The sequence below is a fragment of the Kogia breviceps genome, chromosome 11 (assembly GCF_026419965.1).
Source record: "Kogia breviceps isolate mKogBre1 chromosome 11, mKogBre1 haplotype 1, whole genome shotgun sequence".
Taxonomy (NCBI): domain Eukaryota; kingdom Metazoa; phylum Chordata; class Mammalia; order Artiodactyla; family Physeteridae; genus Kogia; species Kogia breviceps.
In genome coordinates this window covers 7,535,370-7,555,473 of record NC_081320.1, presented here as the reverse complement: position 1 = coordinate 7,555,473, position 20,104 = coordinate 7,535,370, and the positions used below count along the sequence as shown (strand labels likewise).

General features: G+C 36.3%; 1 protein-coding gene across 5 annotated transcripts in view; it reads left to right on the top strand.

The window, feature by feature from the left end:
• EIF5B (eukaryotic translation initiation factor 5B) overlaps positions 1–20,104 on the top strand; it is a 67,947-nt gene that overhangs the window by 40,718 nt on the left and 7,125 nt on the right. For all 5 annotated transcript variants that reach the window (XM_067007092.1, XM_067007091.1, XM_067007090.1 and 2 more), the window contains 8 exons: positions 6,954–7,061; positions 7,238–7,348; positions 9,733–9,800; positions 10,365–10,506; positions 17,944–18,075; positions 18,492–18,674; positions 18,810–18,971; positions 19,483–19,614. In XM_067007092.1, the coding sequence (XP_066863193.1) occupies positions 6,954–7,061; positions 7,238–7,348; positions 9,733–9,800; positions 10,365–10,506; positions 17,944–18,075; positions 18,492–18,674; positions 18,810–18,971; positions 19,483–19,614 (1,038 nt within the window). The remainder of the gene's footprint in view (positions 1–6,953; positions 7,062–7,237; positions 7,349–9,732; positions 9,801–10,364; positions 10,507–17,943; positions 18,076–18,491; positions 18,675–18,809; positions 18,972–19,482; positions 19,615–20,104) is intronic.

The window sequence follows — 20,104 nt, the reverse complement described above, 5'->3', positions numbered from 1 at the left end:
CTATCCTAGGTCACTTGCTTTTCCATACAGGCTTTAGGGTCAGCAGTTTCTGCAAAAAGTCTACTCAGACTTTGATAGAGATTGCATTGAATCTGTAGATCAGTTTTATGGAGAATTACCATCTTATTAATATTAAATCGTCCAATCCATGGAAATAGTCTGTCTCTCCATTTATTTATATCTCGTAAAATTTCATCCAGCAGTGTTTTGTAGTTTTCAGAGTATAGGATTTATGATTCTTTTGTTAAATTTATTGCCAAGTATATTTATTGTTTTTGATGCTCTAGTGAATGGAGTCACTTTATTTAATCTTCCATTGTTAGTATAAAGGTGCGGTTAATTTTACAGATTGATCTTGTATCCTGCAACTATACTGAAATTTTTTTATTCCAGTAATTTTTCATGGATTGCTTAGGACTTTCTGTAATCAGTGTCATGTCATCTATCAAAGACAATTCAATTCTTCCTTTCCAATCTTACTGCTGGTTATTTCTCTTTTTTTGCCCTATTTCCCTGGCTAGACCCAATACATTGTTGAATAGAAGTGGTAAGAACAGAAATACTTGCCTTGTTCCCAGTATTTGGGGGGAAAAATGTTCAGATTTTCACCATTAACTATGATATTAGCAGTGGATTTTTCATAGATGTCCTTTGTCAGTTTGATGAAATTCCCTTCTTTTCCTAGTTTGTGGTGAGTTTCTGTTGGTGAGTGGATGGTAGATGCTTTTTGTATATTTATTGAGATGGGTTTTTCCCTTTTTGTATTAATATATGATGCATTATGTTAATTGGTATTCAACCAACCTTGCATTCCTGGAATAAATCCCACTTGATCATGGTATATAAACCTCTTTATGTGGTACTGGATGTTGTTTGTAATATTTTGTTGAGGAATTTGTGATCTATACCTATGAGGATATGGATCAGTAACTTTCTTAAGACTTGTTTCTCTGGCTTTGATTTCAGATTAATATTAACCTCATAGTTCGGAAGTGCTCCATCCTTCTCTACTTTCTACAAGAGTGTGTGAAGGATTATATTATTTCCTGTTTTGAATGTTTGTTGGGATTCATCAATAAAGCATTTTGGGGAGGAGGATTTAAAAATTACTAATTCAGTTTATTGTATTGTCATTTTCTTTTTCATCTTGAGTCATTATCAGTAATTTTTGAGTTTCTAATTACTGTTTTTCATCTAGGTTGTGAGCATAAAGTTGTTAATAGCATCCTTTTACAGTCCTTTAAGTTTCTGTAAGGTCAGTAGTGGTGTCTCCTCTTGATTCTAATTTTAGTGATCTTTGTCTCCTTTTTTTTTTTTTTCTTGGTCTGTCTGGCAAAGGTTTTCCATCTTTTTGAGCATCTCAAACCAACTTTTGGGTTCATTAATTTTTCTTTATTTTTGTTTGTTCTCTTTTTAGTTGATTTTTTTTATTCTGTTCTTTATTATTTTCTTTTTAGTTTGGGTTTAGTTTCCTCTTCTTTTGCTAATTTCTTAAGGTGACAACTTAGATAATTGATTTGAGACCATTCTTTTTTTCTCTACATCATATAGGCATTTACAATTACAGATTTCCCTCTAAGGTACTGCTTTAGCTGCATCCCACAAATTTTGACTTTTTTTGGTTTTCATTCAACTCAGATTTTCTAATCTCACTTTTACTGTTTCTTCTTTGATCATGCATTATTTAGAAGTGTATTGTTATAATTCACAAATATTTGTGGATTTTCCTTATTTTTCTTCTGTTAATTCTAAATTCTGACCATTGTGGTCAGAGAACATACTTTGTATAGTTTCTGTCATTTTAAAATAATTGACCTGTTTTATCTTCTAGCATATGGTCTCTTCAGGAGAATGTTTCTTGTGTACTTAGGAAGAATGTGGATTCTGCTATTGGTGGGTCTGGTGTTAGGTCGGTTTTGTTGATACTTCTGTTCAAATTTTCTATACATTTGCTCATTTTATGTATAGTTTTTCTATCCATTATTGAGAGTGGTCTATTGAAGTTCCCAAATTTATTGTTGAATTTTATTTCTCCCCTCAATGTTTTCAGTTTTTTCTTTACATATTTTGGGTCTCTGTTAGGTTTGTATGTGTTATACTTGTTATATCTTCTTGAGGATATAGATATGTCTCTCTTGTTTCTAATAACATTTTTTTCCTGTTATTAACATAGCCATGAATCTGTCTTATAGTTATCATTTGAGTGGTATGTCTTTTTCAGTCTTAATGCTTTCAGTTTATGTCTGTGTCTTTGACTGTAAAGTGTGTCTTGCTGACAGCATGTTCTTTAATCTTGCTATTTTATCCAGTCACACAATGTGCCTTTAAGAGCATTTAATTGATTCTCATTTAAAGTTATGGGGAATTCCCCACCGGTCCAGTGGTTAGGACTCTGCACTTTCACTACTGAGGGCCTGGGTTAAATCCCTGGTTCGGGGACTAAGATCCCACAAGCCACTTGGTGCAGCAAAAAAAAACGGAAAAGGAAAAAAAAAAAAATGTTGTCATAGATGTGACTGAATTTTCTTCTCTCATTTTGCTATTTGTTTTCTACATATTGCATTTCTCTTGTGTCTTTCTCTTTTTTTATTTTCTTCATGGTTACTCTAGGCATTACAATATGTATCTTAACTTACTATTTTCTATTAGTAGCTTAATTCTAGTTAAAAAAAGATTTTGTTCCAATATAGATCCATTTCTTTCTTCTTCCTTTATGCTATTAGTGTTACATATATTATGTATTGTTACATATATTATGTTTATAAATGTTACAAACCCAATAAAACAGTGGTGCTTTTAATGTCTTATTTGATCTTATATCTTTTAAAGGAATTCAGAGAAGAAAGGAGAAAAATATATTGATAGTTTTTAATATTAGCCTAAATATTAACGTTTCTAGTATTCCTTATTTCTTCCTATGAATTTGAGTTTCTGTTGGTGTCATTTCTTTGCTACAGTATAGCTCCAGTACCTCCTTCACCTTGCCTTTGTTCTGTCTTTGTAATATTTGTTACATCTTTATCTGTTATAAGATCAAGCATACAACTTGAGAATTATTTTTGAAGTTATCTTTTAAATCAGCCTTAAAGAGAAGAAAATAGAAAAAGGTAATTTTTACCCTCTTTTATATTTACCTATGTAATCATCTTTTACCATCACCCTTTTTTTCTTCATGTGGCTTTTAGTTAACATCTGGTGTCACTTCATTTCACCCTGATAACTTTCTGTGATATTTCTCATCATGTTAATCTTCTAGCAGTGAATTCTCTTAGTCTTTTTAAGTCTGGGAATTTTTTATTTTACCTTCATTTTTAAAGATAATATTGCTGCATGCAGAATTCTTGCATGACAATTTTTTTCTCTTGTTTAATCCTTTGAATATGTTACTTAATTGCCTCTGGCCTCCATTGCTTATGATTAAAACTAAGCTGTTACTCTCATTTGGGTTCCCTTCTACACAGTGAGTGATTTTTTTCTTGCTGTCAAGATTTTCTTTTTAATCTTGGCTTTTAACAATTTAACTAGGGTGTTGTGTCTTGGTGTGGCTATCTTTTGTATTTATCCTGCTTGGAGTTTATTGAGTTCTTTAGATGTGTAAATTGATGTTTTTTGTCAAATTTTGAACATTTTCTGCCATTATTTCTTCAAATATTCTTTCTGCCTGTTTCTGTCTCCTCTCCTTCTGGAACTCCACTGGTACACTTGAGGGTATCCTGCAGATCTCTCAGGGCTCTGTCCATTTTTCTTCATTCCTGTTTAATTTCTATTAATCTATCTTTAAGTTCTTTGATTCTTTCTTCTGCCAGGTTATAGCTACTGTTGAGCCCCTTCAGTGAATTTTTAAATTTGTTACTGAACTTTTTAACTCCAAAATGTTCAAGTGTTTTTTTTTTTTCTATTTATTGATGTCCTCTTTTGATGAGTCATCCTCACACTTTTCTTTCAACACGGTTCCCTGTTTTTGAGTCTTTGTCTGATAAGTCCAAAATCTGGGTCTCTCAGAGGTAGTTTCTGTTGACCACTCTGAATTCTGTTGGCTCCTACAAATGTGGTAGTTTGGGTTGTTTTTTTGTTTGTTTGTTTGTTTTTGCCTAGTGAATCAGGTGGACTAATTCTGTTATGTCTTTGGCTTCTATTGTATGCAACTGCCTCTTCTCAGTTTTGTCTTCTTTGTTTTTGTTTGTTTGTTTTTGTTTTTTAAGTTCTTGTTTTTATTTTTAAGCCTGGCCTCCTAGGGCTTGCCCTGGGTCAGTGTCTTAGTGTCAGCTGTGGTTTGTCAGTGGTTGTGCTCAAACACTTTGAGCCAGTAAGGCTTCCACCATTTGCCACTGGATGTGGTAGTTTTCTAGTCACCAGTGGTTTTCACAAGGCCTCTCATTGAGCCAGGAATGAGTAACTCACCAAGGACCTCTCTGGTCTCTTCTGACAACCTTGTAAGGGGCACAGCCTTCTGGACCACCGGAGATGAGTAGTGTCTTATCAAAGCCTAGTTTGTCGGTCTTGTTCCACAGACCTCCCTGTTAAATGTCTGACTGATCTTCCTGGTTGTCTCTTGTTTCACCAGTATTAAGACCTTAGTCTAGTTGTGATTTTAGTTTTATCTCTTTGTTTGCCATTGGGGTCACTCCTGGTTTTGGCATTGTCCTACAGTGTGAAATCCCCTGTCCCTCTGTCACATCGCTTCTACCCCATGGAGCTATGGGGGTGAGAGGAGTGTGATGGAGCAACTCCATTCTGAAACTCCACACAGTTGCTCTTACTGATGGTCAGTACATTTTCTTGAATTAAATGTTTCTCAATTTGTTATATGCTGTTGGCCAATTTCTAGAGTCCTTAAGTGGCTGTTTAGACTATTTTGTCTAGTTTTATCTTTTCTTTTCAGGGAGAGGACTTGCTGAGCCTCCTCATTCCATCATTTAAGAAGTCCTGCCTCACAACACCTTTTTTTTTTTTTTTTTTGCGTTACACAGGCCTCTCACTGTTGTGGCCTCTCCCGTTGCGGAGCACAGGCTCCGGACCCGCAGGCTCAGCAGCCATGGCTCACGGGCCCAGCCGCTCCGCGGCATGTGGGATCTTCCTGGACTGGGGCACGAACCCGTGTCCCCTGCATCGGCAGGCGGATTCTCAACCACTGCGCCACCAGGGAAGCCCCTCACAACACCTTTTAACAGCTCCATATTGTATTCCATTTTATAGAAGGATCCTAATTTAACTTTGTATCCGTCTGCTTGGGCTGCCACAACAAAATACTGCAAAAATACACAGCAAACTGGGAGGCTTAAACTACAGAAATTTTTTTTTCTGACAGTTTTTGAGGATAGAAGGTCAAGATTCAAGAGCTAGCAGGGCTGTTTTCTGGTGAGGACTCCTTTCCTTACTTTCAGGTGACTACCTTATTACTGAGTCCTGACATGGCCTTTCCCCTGTGAGGCTGAGAAAGATTTTTTATTTTCTTTTATAAGGACACCAGCTCTATTGGATTAGGGCCTCACCCTTAGGACCTCATTTAACCTTTCCATTACCTCCTTAAAGGCCTTATCTCCAAATAAGTCACACTGGGGGTTTGGACTTCAGTGTATAAATTTGGAAGAGATACATTTCAGTCCATAACATACTTCATGGTTCTGAAACCTTGCTATATACTATAATTTTCTGACATTCACCACAGACTTCCTAAGTAAGACTCTCCATTGTGGATAGGATACCTGTATGATTCTATGCAACCAGATAGGTATCAGCCCTGGGGTTTAGGTAACACTCATTAAGAAATCCTCTATTAAAGAAGATTAAGTGGTTACTGATTCTTGCTATTATAAATACTCCAGTGAGCAAACTGTTGTACACCTGCATCTCTGTATACTTGTCTGCTTCAGAGCAAATACTTAGAGGTAGAATTTGAGTTATGGTCTATATATATACTACACTGCCCTCCAGAAAATTTCAGCACTTCATCAAGTATGGGAGAGAAAGGCAGTTTTCAGCCATATCAAGTTCTAACTAAGGTCCCGTTTGCTTTTGAGTCGTACATGTTGTGAAGCTGTTGTGTACTACTCTTCGCTAGTAAATACTTGCGTGTCTCACTTTTGACAATCCAAAATGTCTTTTCATTACAGTTTCTATAGAAAGAATCAGTGTCTAGTGGTAGAAATGAAAGAGTTCTTAGAAAAACGGTTTTTAAGATGGAAAATAGTGATAGTTTTGTAAATGACATTGCTTCAGACTTTTTGTGAAAGTGTTATTTCATTTGAATGCCAGCTTTACTGTACTTCAAAGGCTGTCATTTTAAAGAGGAACTGCTAGCTTGTGTTTTGTTTGGTTCTCAGAAAGCTGAAGTATTTAGAAGTAAATGATACAGTAAATACATTGTAGTTCAAGGACAGGCTTTCTCATGCTTAATGGTTACTTAGGAAGGTAGGAAGTGTCATTTGGATGTGTTAGGCTGAAGCTTGCAGTAACCATGTCCTAATTGAAAAGACATAGTATTTGTACACTGGATACAGTTTTGAAATATATTGCTTTAAAATTTTTAACAATTCTTAAGTTCTAATGAAAGTGTTGGAATGCTAGCGTATACCTCTTTTTATGTAAACCTCCACGTAAGTTAGAGGTTGTACTATGTAGTTAAGTGTGACAAAACGATTGATTCCTTTTTCTATTCGTTATATTCCATTAAATCAACCACGTACAAAAGTGTTCAGAAAGTTTGAGCCAACACTTTACACCATTCTTATTCATAATTAGCAGTGCTGCTCAGAAATCTATTATAAACAGGTGTCTCCTTGTCCAAAGTTTGTAAAGTTTACATTGTAAAATGCAGTTACATGTAGTTAAAGCAGCAAAACAACTTGTATGCAGGTTGTGGCATTCCCTTGCAAAGGCAAAATAATTTAAAGGAAGATGGTACTGAGGGTTTGAAATAGTATTTAATTTTTGTGTTTTTTTTTTATTCCTAGAAACGGAGACTTGAACATAGTAAAAACGTAAATACAGAGAAGCTAAGAGCTCCTGTTATTTGTGTTCTTGGACATGTGGACACAGGGAAGACAAAAATTCTTGATAAAGTAAGAAAATGTGTGCATTGATATATAACTTTTTGAATAAGTGAATGATACCTTATAAAAAGTTAATAGAAACCATAGCACACATGGGCAGTTCTGTTTACAAGTTGCTGTTTCTTATTGCTTTTGCTTCTTTTTGCATTTTGAAATTTGAATCTGAATCTGCCATCTTATCCCAGCTCCGTCACACGCATGTACAAGATGGTGAGGCAGGTGGTATTACGCAGCAAATTGGTGCCACCAATGTTCCTCTTGAAGCTATTAATGAACAAACGAAGATGATTAAAAATGTAAGTACACTGTATTTCATGTGTTTTAATCTCTGACAAAAATTAAGGTATAAATTATTTCAAACACAGAAAAAAGAACAGAATAGTACAACAGACCCATATGCTCACCATTCATAATTAACACATGCCATCTTGCCCTTCAGATCTCTTTTTTAAAGACATAAAACATTAAATGTTGTAGGAGTCCTTCTTCCCTCTTACTCCAAGAGGCAGTCACTATTATGAAGTTAAGTAATCTCTAAATGTTGATATTCCAATCCCATTATCTGATTACTTCTATAGAGTCCTCACCTACTATTTGGTCATTGAGTGATGGGATGTGGAGGAAAGGCAGAATAAATGCCTGATCCTTCACCTTTATTTACCAGCTCTTAAAGTAAAGAGTGATTGGTTTGGTTTACTATTATATTATTATAAACTCACGGATTTCAACATATTTACTGTGTTTTTTCTTTTTAATTTTTTTTATTTTTTGCTGAGTTGGGTCTTCATTGCTACTCACGGGCTTTCTCTAGTTGCGGCGAGCAGGAGCTACTCTTCGTTGCAGTGCGCGGGCTTCTCATTGCGGTGGCTTCTCTTGTTGCAGAGCACGGACTCTAGGTGCGCGGGCTTCAGTAGTTGTGGCGCACGGTCTCAGTAGTTGTGACTCGCGGGCTCTAGAGCACAGGCTCAGTAGTTGTGCTGCATGGGCTTAGTTGCTCCATGGCTTGTGGGATCTTTCTGGACCAGGGCTTGAACCTGTGCCCCCTGCATTGGCAGGTGGATTCTTAACCACTGCCCAACCAGGGAAGTCCCTACTTACCGTGAGATAGTTCCATCTTTGCCCAGTGATTGGCTTCTGAGTCTTTTTGATACAGTTTTAGTAGTCTTATTTGTGTTTGGTTACATCGTGCTATTTGATGTAACACATAGCACATTATTACATGCTGGTATCTCTCTTCATTCCTTATTCCTTATTTAGTCTCAGTTCTGTGTATAGAAAGGGTCTGTGAGCTTGTCACTCAGTTTTTGTTTTGTGTGTTTGAAATTATTTTATGCAGCTTGTTTTCTGGTAGATTGCTGAAGAAGGAGTAATGGGAATAATATTACTTGAGTTTTTTGAATATTTAAGAGTTACTTTGTGGCCTTCATCCTGGAAAGTTAGTTGGCTACATGTAAAATCCTTGGTTCACATTTTCTTTCCTTAAGTATCTTGACTGTTACTCTAATTTCTTCTCACATAAAGCATTGCACGTTTGATTACAAGCTGGGTTTCATCCTCATATAAGTTATGTAGTCTTTTTGCATCTTGCTTTTGGTTGTTCTGGGTCAGTTTTCCAGTTACATGGTGTTCCATTTCAGTATGTAGTTTAAAATGTTTATTTTAGGACAGTTTTCTTGAATTACAGTTTTCTGAATTTGTGATTTAAATTTTATTTTCGTTGTTTCTATCTGTTACTTCTCTGTGCTGGTCACTGGGGAGTTTATAGCAGCTTATTCCACCAGTTTCCAGACTCTAAATCTGGTGTTATTTTAGCACATAGTTAAAAAGCATGATTTTTATTAGGCCTGTATGAAAGTTCTCAGGATAACCTTTATATGGCAATTGTAATTATATTGTTTGTATTCCAGACAGCGAAGTGGAAATAATTATGGTGAATTTTGATCTAAGACCACCAGAATGCAAAATTGAAATGTTTTGCATTTGAATCATTTTGTCTTAGATCACTGGATAAGATTTTGGAAAATCATTTGAAGATTGACAGAAGTATAGATAAGCAAAGAAAAAAGTTTTCTGTGTGTATGTGTGAGAGATTTGTTGGTCAGTGCTACTCTTTAGATTAAAGGAGGACGTCCATATCCGGCTTGTTGTAATGTTGTTTCCATTCATTCGTGTGCTTGTTTCCAGAAAATCAAGTGTTGAGAATAGTATTTGAATAAAGCAGTGTATGAACTTATTCTTTAATATTTTAAGTTGATGTGGTAAATTTTCTTTAAAACATGCTTTGAGATATTTTTCAGAGTTTACAATTGCTTTAAAATTGGACCAGATACATTTTCCAAATATGGAGAACCTCTTCTTCTGTGTCAGCTTTTTATAAATAATCACTCTCCGGTGACTACTCTGTCATTTGTCACTTACTAATAATCTGTTCAGAGTACATCATAGTTATATAACTTTAACAAAGGGAATATTTTCTCATTTCAGTTTTTTTCTGAAAAATTCCTTATGATATTAGTGAAAATATTAACTGTTGTGTTTTGCTGGTTGACACACTATTTTAAAACAGTTCATTTGGAAAAGGAAGTGATGTTGAAGTTTTCATGGCAGAATAATTGTTTTGTAAAGAAGCTTTCCTTGTTTTGGCTTTGTTAAGCTCTCCACTTTCCCCCACCTTTTCTAGTTTGATAGAGAGAATGTACGGATTCCAGGAATGCTGATTATTGACACTCCGGGGCATGAGTCTTTCAGGTAAGAAGGATTTGTGTCTTTTGTCATCAGGCAAACTGCTTGAAACCATTAGGTCTCAAAGTTCAGTGAGTGAGGAGTTCTAACTAGTCACTAGTCTTGGGGTACTGTTTTGAGATCTGTGGTCCCTGTAACTGCCAATCCTCATCTGTGCCTCACTGATTTAGTAGTACTTTATGTGGATACTTGTTTTGTGTAGAGAGAAGTCTTTTCCACTTTGAAAGAGCAAATCCTAATACATACCTGGTCTATCTCCTATGAAACCCATTACAGGTGGAATTTTGTCCTGTTACCTCTTGGCCATGTTCCTTAGCGCAAAAAACTTGGTCAGTAAAATTGGCAGAAATAATGGAGTAACTTCTGGAACTAAGTCATTCCAACTGATGTCAATTCACTGTCAGATAAGCATTTGGCAAGTTAAGGGCTAATGGCACTTGAATTTAATGCATGTACTTCATTTTGTTCTTTTTTGTTTAGGTTTTACAAAGAAATTAAAATTTTAAGTTTTTTTAAATAAAAGTATTAATTGTAAGATTTCTATTTATGCATCTTTTTCTTTTCCAACAGTAATCTGAGAAACAGAGGAAGCTCTCTTTGTGATATTGCCATTTTAGTTGTTGATATTATGCATGGTTTGGAGCCCCAGACAATTGAATCTATCAACCTTTTGAAATCTAAAAAGTGTCCCTTCATTGTTGCACTCAATAAGGTAAGCTCTCCTGAAAAGTTAAGTTGTGAAAATATGCTTCTTATTTTTTTGTGGTTAAAAGAATCTAGTATAACTTTCATGTAAGAAAATGCACTTAAGCTTAGTTTACAGTTCAGTGTGTGTTGACAAAATTATACGTACATTTAATCAGCATCACTCAGAATATAGACTTACCTCCATATTCCCAGAATGTTCCCTCATGTTCTTTTGCAGTCAGTGTGCCCCTTCTGCACCCCCAAACACACCAGCCTTCTTTCTGCCACCATAGACTAGTTTTGCCTGTTTTATAATTTCATATTAATGGAATTATACAGTGTATAATCTTTTGAGTCTGGCATTTTTCACTACTCATGTTAATATAGATTTATCCATGTTGTTGGCATAGGTCATAGGTTGTTTCTTTTTACTGTTGAGTAATATTTCATCATCTGGCTAATACATCTTAACGCTTGATCCATTTACCTGTTGAAGGATTCTTGGATTGATTACAATTTTAGGTTATTAGTGAAGCAGCTATAAACATTTTTTTTTTTTTAATTTTTTTTTTTTATTTTTATTTTTGTGGTATGCGGGCCTCTCACTGCTGCGGCCTCTCCCGCCGCGGAGCACAGGCTCCGGACGCGCAGGCCCAGCGGCCATGGCTCACGGGCCCAGCCGCTCCGCGGCATGTGGGATCCTCCCGGACCAGGGCACGAACCCGCGTCTCCCGCATCGGCAGGCAGACTCTCAACCACTGCGCCACCAGGGAAGCCCGACATTTTTACACAAGTCTTTGTGTAGACGTTTATTTTCCTTTACTTTCAGTAAATATTTAGGAATAGAATTGCTGGGTCATATGGAAGGTATCTGTTCAACTTTATGAGAAAATGACACATTTTCCCAAAGAGATTGTACCATTTTACATGTTTTAACCTGCAATTTGGAAGAGTTCCAGTTTCTGCACATTATTGCCAACACTTAACCCTGCCTGTAGCCATTCTAATGAGTGTGTAGTGCCAAAGTATCCTGGTTTCATTTGCATTCCCATGATGACTGATGGCATCAAACATCTTTCCATGTACTTGTTCCGTCTCTCTCTCTGTCCCTCTGAAGTATCTATTCAAAATCCTTTGCTCATTTTTATTCGATTGTTAGTTGTCTTAATTCAGTTTTAAGAGTTCTTTATATTGTCAATAGAAGTCCTTTGTCAGTTATGTGTATTGCAGATATATTCTTATAGTCAAAAACTTAGTTTTTCATTTTCTTAATGAGGGTTTTGGAAGAGCAGCAGACATTTTTAATTTTAGCAGAATCGATTTATGAGAATTTTTAAAAAATAATTTGTTGCTTGTGTTCTAAATAAGTAATCTTTTCCCACCACAAGTTCATGAAAAATTACTCCAGTGTTTCTAGATATTCAGCATTTAGATCTATGATGTTTTTAAGTTAGTTTTGTGCATGGTGTAAGGTAGGGTCAAAGTTAACTTTTTTCCAAATGTATATCTACTTCAAAAACCCCTTGTGAAAAGATTATTCTTTTCCCCATTGAATTATTTTGCAGTCTTTGTTGAAAATTAATTGACCATGTAGATACATGTTTGTTCTTAGTATTTCTCTTCTCTTCCATTGACCTCTATGTCCATCCTTATGCCACTGCTACCCTGTCTTGATTATTGCAGTTTCATAGTAACGTGGTGAAAGCAGGTGGTGGTTAAGTTCTTCAACTTTTTATTTCTCAAAACTGTTTTGGTTATTTCAGGGTCCTTAAATTTCCATATAAAGTTTAGAACCAGCTTGTTAGTTTCTTCCTTCTGGGAAGCCTTCTGGCATTTTTATTGGGGTTGTATTTGTAGATAAATTCTGGGAGAATGGACATTTTAACAAAATTGAGTCTTCCAGTCAGTGAACATGATGTCTGTCTCTACATTTACTTTACTTTGTCTTGATAATATGCTACAGTTTTATTATCTTGTGACCTTTTAAATTCACTGATTAGGCCTGGTAGCTTTTGTAGCTCCTGTGGGAGTTTCTATATACTGTTACACTTTTTCCCTTATCTGTATCCTTTATCAATTTATCAATTTTTGTCTTCCTTATTGCACTAACTAGACCTTCTAGAACAATGTCAAATAAAAGTGGTGACAGACATCCTTGTTTCTTCTCCATACTTACCATTAAGTATGATATCAAATGGAAATGCAGTTTATTAAGCTGAGGAATTTCCCTTCTGTTCCCAGGTCGCTTAGTATTTTTTCTTTTAAGTCTGGAATGGTTGTTGATTTTCGTCAGATGCTCATTCTGCACCTCTTGACATGCTTATGTGGCTTTTCTCCTTTATTCAGTAACAGTGTGAATTGCTGTTGCTGTGGGGGTGAGGGGCTTTACTTTCTGTTATCAGGACTCTTGTTTTTAGAGCACTTTAAGGTTCACAGCAAAACTGAGGGGAAGGTACAGAGATTTCCGGTATACCCCTATCTTCACACATGCACAACCTCCTCTGTTCCCAGCATCCTCCACCAAAGAGGTACATTTGTTACAACTGATGAACCTCCTTTGGACACATCATTATCACCCAAAGTTCATCGTTTACATTGGGGTTCACTCTTGGCGTTGTATACTCTATGGGTTTGGACAAATCTAGAGGAGACTGACCACGAAGCCTTCTTCACAGCCACAGCTTCACTAGAAGACCTTTGTAAACTGAACCCTTTCTAAGTTTGTCACTTTTTTTTTTTTAAAGGAGAGATGACAATTCTCATTAAGCTCTGATCTGTACCAGTTGCAGAGATAGGGTTGTTTTCTCTCCTTTCTAAGTCATGAATCCTGTTAAACAGCAATAACAAGAATTTACTGAGGGCCTAGTAGGTAATGGGCACTTGGCATATATTACTTCCAACTATTGTATTAACTTTGGAGAGAGAAGATTTCATGGGTTGCTCTAATTCAGTTTGAGCTTATAAGTTTCCGAGTCTTTTAATATACAATGTATACACCTAGTAGACCATTTCCTTCCATTTCATTTTGTTTTCTTCTAGGAGTTTAACTGTTTGTGTTTAATCCAGTTTCTCTAATTTATGAAGGTCATTTTTGAATCTTCATTTATTTTCTAAAGTTATAGTTACTTTGTTCAAACGCAGACACGTCCTCCCTTAGGAGTTTTCTACAAGCCTATGCTTTTGACCTCTTACTTGAGCGTGGATTTGCCAGTGGTGGGCAAATCTGGATTAGCAAGCACGGTGACCCTAAGATTGCGGTCTTTGTTGTATCTTGGAAATCTCCATTTGCTCTCTATTCCTAGAACGTTTCTAGTGAGGATGACGGTCTAACAGGATCTCAGTCTGCTCTTCCTCTGCAGGCACTACCTTAGTCACTTGCTCTTTCTAGTTTCATTATTGTCTCCAGAGAAACTACATCCTAGGAGCTCTGAGTTAGCAGAGTGGGACGGTGGTTAAGAGCTTGGCTTCCAGGGTTTGAATCTTGGGTTCAGATCCTGGCTTAGGCACTTCAAACTGTATAAAGAGGGTCCTTAATTAGCCTCTTTTTGCCTGCAAAACAGAACATTACTGGATTTTTGTAAGAATTAGAGGTGATAAAACATGTCAAATGTTAAGACTAGTATCTGATCAAAGTAAGGGTTCAAAACAGGTTAATTATTATTACCAGGTGGAAAAGCTGTGTCATAAATATTTTTTTTCTTTCTGTAAATTTGCTATATCCTTATTTTTTAAATTGAGGTAAAATTTATATACAGTGAAATGCATGGAACTTAAGTGTGAAATTGAGTTTTGACAAATGTATATACATCCTTGTTACACAGCCCAAATTAAGACATCAAACTTTGCATCACCCGAGAAGTACCAATATGCCCCATTCCAGTCAATCCCCAGCACCTCATAGCAACCACTGTTCCAAATTTTGTGCCCATGGGTTAGTTTTGCCTGTTTCTTGAACTTCCTGTAAATCAAATTTGACAGAATATGTTCTTTTGTTTCTGGCTTTTTACATTCAACATTATGCTTCTGTGATTTCACCCAGGGTGTGAGAGGTTTGTTGCTATTTAAAAAACATGTCTTCATTTTTTAGAGCAGTTTTAAATTCACAGAGAAATTAAGGGGAAAGTACAGAGATTTCTAATATACCCCCTGCCCCCCCACACGCATAGCTTTTCCCATTATCAATATACCCCACCCAAGTGGTACATTTGCTACAATTGATGAACCTATACCGACACACTCAAAGCCCGTAGTTTACCTTAGAATTTACTCTTGGTGTGGTGCATCCTGTGGGTTTGGACAAATGTATCATAATATGTATCCACCATTATGGAATTATACAGCCTTTTCACTGCCCTAAAATTCCTCTGTGCTCTGCCTATTCATCCCCCCACCTCCCACCCACTGACAACCACTGATTTTCTACTGTCTCCGTAGTTTTGCCCTTTCCAGAGTAGTCATATAGTTGGAATCCTACAGTACGTATGTAGCCTTTTCAGATTATCTTCTTTCACTTAGTAGTATGGATTAACGTTTCTTCCGTGTCTTTTTGTGGCTTGATAGTTCATTTCTTTTAGCACTGAATGATAATCCCGTTGTCTAGATGAACCTGTTTATTTATCCATTCACCCACTGAAGGACATCTTAGTTGTTTCCAAGTCTTGACAATTATGAATAAAGCTGCTGTAGACATTTGTGTTCAGGTTTTTGTGTGCACATAAGTTTTCAACTTCTGGGTAAATAACGAGGAGCATGATGGCTGGGCCGTATGGTAAGAGTGTTTAGTTTTGTAAGAAACTGCCAAAGTGTCTTCCAAAGTGGCTGCACCTTTGCTGTATTTCCACCAGCAGTGAGTGAGAGCTCCCCTCACTCCACATCCTTACCAGCATTTGCTTTGGATTTTGGCCATTCTGGTAGGTGTGTAGTGGTATCTTGTTTTAATTTGTATCTTCCTGGTGACATAAGGTGCAAAACATCTTTTCATGTATGTATTTGCCATCTTTATATCTTTTTTGGTGAGGTGTTTTTTGTTAAGCATTTTGGCCCATTTTCAAATTGGATTCTCAGTTTACTTGCTGTTGAATTTTGAGAGTTATTTGTATATTTTTAGATACCATTCCTTTATCCAGATGTGTTTTTTTGCCAATATTTTCTTCTAGTCTGTGCTTTGTAATGTCACTCTCTTGACTCTTTCACAGAGCAAAAGTTTTTAATTTTAATTAAGTCCAGCTCATCAGTTCTTTCATGGATCATGCCTTTGGTGTTGTATCTAAGTAGTCATCACCGTGGCCAAGGGCATCTGGGTTTTCTTCTGTTATCTTCTAAGAGTTTTAGAGTTTGGTGTTTTACACTTAGGTGATCGATTCTGAGTTAATTTTTTTTTTTTTTTTTTTTTTTTTTTTTTTTTTTTTTTGCGGTATGCGGGCCTCTCACTGTTGTGGCCTCTCCCGTTGCGGAGCACAGGCTCCGAACGCGCAGGCCCAGCGGCCATGGCTCACGGGCTTAGTTGCTCCGCGGCATGTGGGATCTTCCCGGACCGGGGCACGAACCCGTGTCCCCTGCATCGGCAGGCGGATTCTCAACCACTGCGCCACCAGGGAAGCCCTGAGTTAATTTTTTTGCGAAGGGTGTACGGTCTGTGTCTCTATTCAGTGTTTTGCCTGTGGATGTCCAGTTGTTCCAGCACCATTTGTTCTTTACTATTGATTTTTAAAATGTTAAACCAACCTTGCGTTACTGGAACAAATCCCACTTGGTCATGATATATTTTTCATATATTGCTGGATTTGATTTGCTAGTTTTGGGGGGGGGGAAGATTTTCATGAGTGATTTTGGCATGTAGATTTCTTTTAGTATCTTTTGTCTGGTTTTGCTATCAGAGTAATGGCCTCCTAAGATGAGTTGAGAAGTATTTCCTCCTCTTTTCTGAAAGGGTTTGTGTAGAAATGATATTATTCTTTAAGTGTTTGATAGGATTCACTAGTAAAGCACCATCAGCATGGAATTTGTTTAGGTTATATAGGTTTTTTACTTTTGTCAGTATAGAAATTTGTGTCTTTCAAAGAACCAGCTTTTGGTTTTATTGATATTCTCTATTGTTTGTCTGTTTTGTATTTCACTGATTTCAGGGTTAATTTCTATCATTTCTTTCTACTTACATTTGTCTTCATTGTTCTTTTTCCAGTTTCTTAAGATGGAAGCTTAGATGATTGATTTCAGATATTTTTTTCTTTTCTAATATAAGCCTTTAAAGGTATGCTTAAAACACTGCTTAGACATACTGTGTTTTTATTTATCATTTAGGTAGAAATATTTTCTGAATAGTTTTACTTGATATAGAATTCTAGGTTTAAAAAATATTTTTTCCTTCATCATCTTCATTTTCTGGCTTTTATCTCTACTCATTCTTTGTTCCTCAGTATGTAATGTGGGAGTTTTGGATTGTTTTTAAAAAGACTTTTTCTTTGTCAGTGAGATAATATAATAGTTTTCTTTATGTTTATTCCACTTGAGTTTGACTTTCTTAGAAAGTTCCTGGTCATTACTTGTGCAGTTATTTTTCTGCTCTCTTTTCTTACTCTTTCCTTGTTTAAGTGTTTGATAGAATTCTAGGACTTCTCTTAATATTGTCTCGTAGTGACTGAAGTTTTTTTCTTTTCTCCATCCTTTTTTCTCTACCTGCTTTGGTTGGGATGGTTTTTATTTGCTTTATCTTCAAGGTTGCTGATCTTTGGCAATATGTAATTTGCTTCAGCTCATCCAGTGTTTTTTTAATTTCATATTTTATATATATATATATATTTAGCTCTACAAGTTACATGTTTTTCCTTTAAAGTCATTGAGTATATTTATAATAACTTTTAGGTCCCTTGGATGCTAATTATATATCATCATTGTCACTTCTGGGTCTATTTCTACTTACTGATTATCCTTTTTGATAGCATTCAGATTGGTCTACTTTTTTATATTATCACCCTAGACTGAGCCAACATATTATGCCTTTTTGTTTGTTTTTACTCTTAAATAATCTTCTTTATACCCATTTATCATCTTTTGAAAAGTGAAGGAAAATAGATTATTTACTATTTTCTATATTTTTCATGTCATTTTCTTGGTGATGGTACTTGGCTGTAATTAATCCTTTTTCCTGCCTACTACTTAACCATTTTGGAATTCCAACATATGTTAATGTTCCTAGGATAATTCTAGTTTTTCATCTTTTGCAAGAAATGGCAGCCTCTCATGAACTGGTTGGAGGCTGGTAGGCAGTGTGGTACTTCAAATTTAAGAGGGGATGCAGTTAAGCAGACTGTGAGGGCTTTTGGTACAATGAAAGTAATACACACTCTCTCAGATGTGTGTGATGCACAATTGGAATTTTCTGGAGCTTTTAAATTAACCTTAGTTAACTTCCTGAGTGTTGTGAATGCTTTAGAGATGTTTCTTATGAAAAATACTTTTCCAGATTGATAGGTTGTATGATTGGAAAAAGAGCCCCGACTCTGATGTGGCTGCTACTTTAAAGAAGCAGAAAAAGAATACAAAAGATGAATTTGAGGAGCGAGCAAAGGCTATTATTGTGGAATTTGCACAGCAGGTAAGAAAGCTTTCCCTTCTTTATGAAGAGACTATATCATAGAATATTTTTTCTTCTTTTACATTTTCTTTATAATTAAGTCACTATTTTCATTAATACTGGTTCTGTTCCCCTATTAATGGCAATTAGCATTTTCATTCTTTTCCCTTCTCCCTTTTCCTTTTAAAATCTTTATTTCAAGACCTCTCTTTGTAGTCTGAATGTTTAACTTTTAAAAACCAAATTGACTTGGAAAGAAACTACTTTTCTGCAGTATGGTTAATACCTCCAGGATATACGCGATCTAAGTGTTTTTGAGGAATTTTCAGAGTGAAGAGCCATTATTCATCCAGCTTCTAGTTAGTCATATCTGTTCTGGAGACCTCCTCCTTCCACCACTTGGCCTGTGGGAATGACTTTGCTTTTTATGTCTCTAGGGGTTGAACGCAGCTTTGTTTTATGAGAATAAAGATCCCCGCACTTTTGTGTCCTTGGTACCTACCTCTGCACATACTGGTGATGGCATGGGAAGTCTGATCTACCTTCTTGTCGAGTTAACTCAGACCATGTTGAGTAAGAGACTTGCACACTGTGAAGAGCTGAGAGCACAGGTGATGGAGGTACTGGTCAGCTTTTCAGTTTATCCCCCCCCCACCACCCCCAAACAGGGTTCTTGGGTGGGTATGTTTACTAATTTAATCTCAACATGGTACATTGTAGCCTATAGTTCACCCTTTACAATAAATGTCTCTTAGGTTAAGGCCCTCCCAGGAATGGGCACCACTATAGATGTAATATTGATCAACGGGCGTTTGAAGGAAGGAGATACAATTATTGTTCCCGGAGTAGAAGGGCCCATTGTCACTCAGATTCGAGGCCTCCTATTACCTCCTCCTATGAAGGAGTTAAGAGTAAAGGTAAGTCAGGGTGGTAAGCGTTGGCACGTGCGGACTTGCACAGTGTTTAAAAATTCTACTGAGGTGGTTTCCTCACTTCAAGAGCCACCTGGCTTAGTACACAACACACACCCTTCACTGGTTTTATTTTAGGTGTCTTCATACAGGAGGAACCATCCATCAGAGTATAGAGATTTGTGAAAGTCCTTGTTTACGAACTAAGTGTCTCATAAAAATCAAAAGTACATTGTTTTTGTTCTACACTGGTAGCTAGTTACTAGTATGTTACTGGTTTGTATGCACCTTTTGTTCTGTGACTTGTCTTTTTACTCATTCTGTAGTATCTTGAGAAACAGAATTATTTAACTTTAATGTTGAATTTATCAGTCTTTCATTTGCACTTATTGCTTTTTGTATCTAGTTTAAAGAAATCTTCCCCTGTCCCAAGGTCATGACAGTATCGTCTTACATCATCTTCTACCACTAACCACTTTTCAAATAAACGTGATAACAAATGTTTTGATCTCTGTAGAACCAATATGAAAAGCATAAAGAAGTAGCAGCAGCTCAGGGGGTAAAGATTCTTGGAAAAGACCTGGAAAAAACATTGGCTGGTTTACCCCTCCTCGTGGCTTATAAAGAAGATGAAATCCCAGTTCTTAAAGTAAGTTATTTTATTTTTTCCTCCAAAGCTGTTTTGAGCTGTGCATTGTGTCAGTGGAGCACACACTAAGAAGGGTGAATGAAATGGGCATCTTTGTCTCTGTGAAGACTTCTCGAGGGGCCTCTTAGCAAACAGTGGATGCTTTTAAGTTACTTTAGTTTGTATCATCGTGAATTGGCATAAATGATAATTTATATATATTCAAGTTAGAACGTTTTATTTAAAAAAAAATGAACCAGAAGCTAGAAGAAATTTATTCCTTTTTTTTTTTTTTTTTTTTTTTTTTTTAAGATACTCAGCTATATAGAAGGAACTAAAAAAATCTCTTACTAGGTTTTAGGAGTCATTTTAAAGCCTGTCTGCCTATTTTCAGGAACAGATGGCACACATGAGCCCAGCGGAGTTTCACAAAAGCAAACATTGAGACAGTTATTTATTCTCTTGCCAAAGAGAAGATACCACTGTTCCCAGCATATGGCTCTTCCCCTGT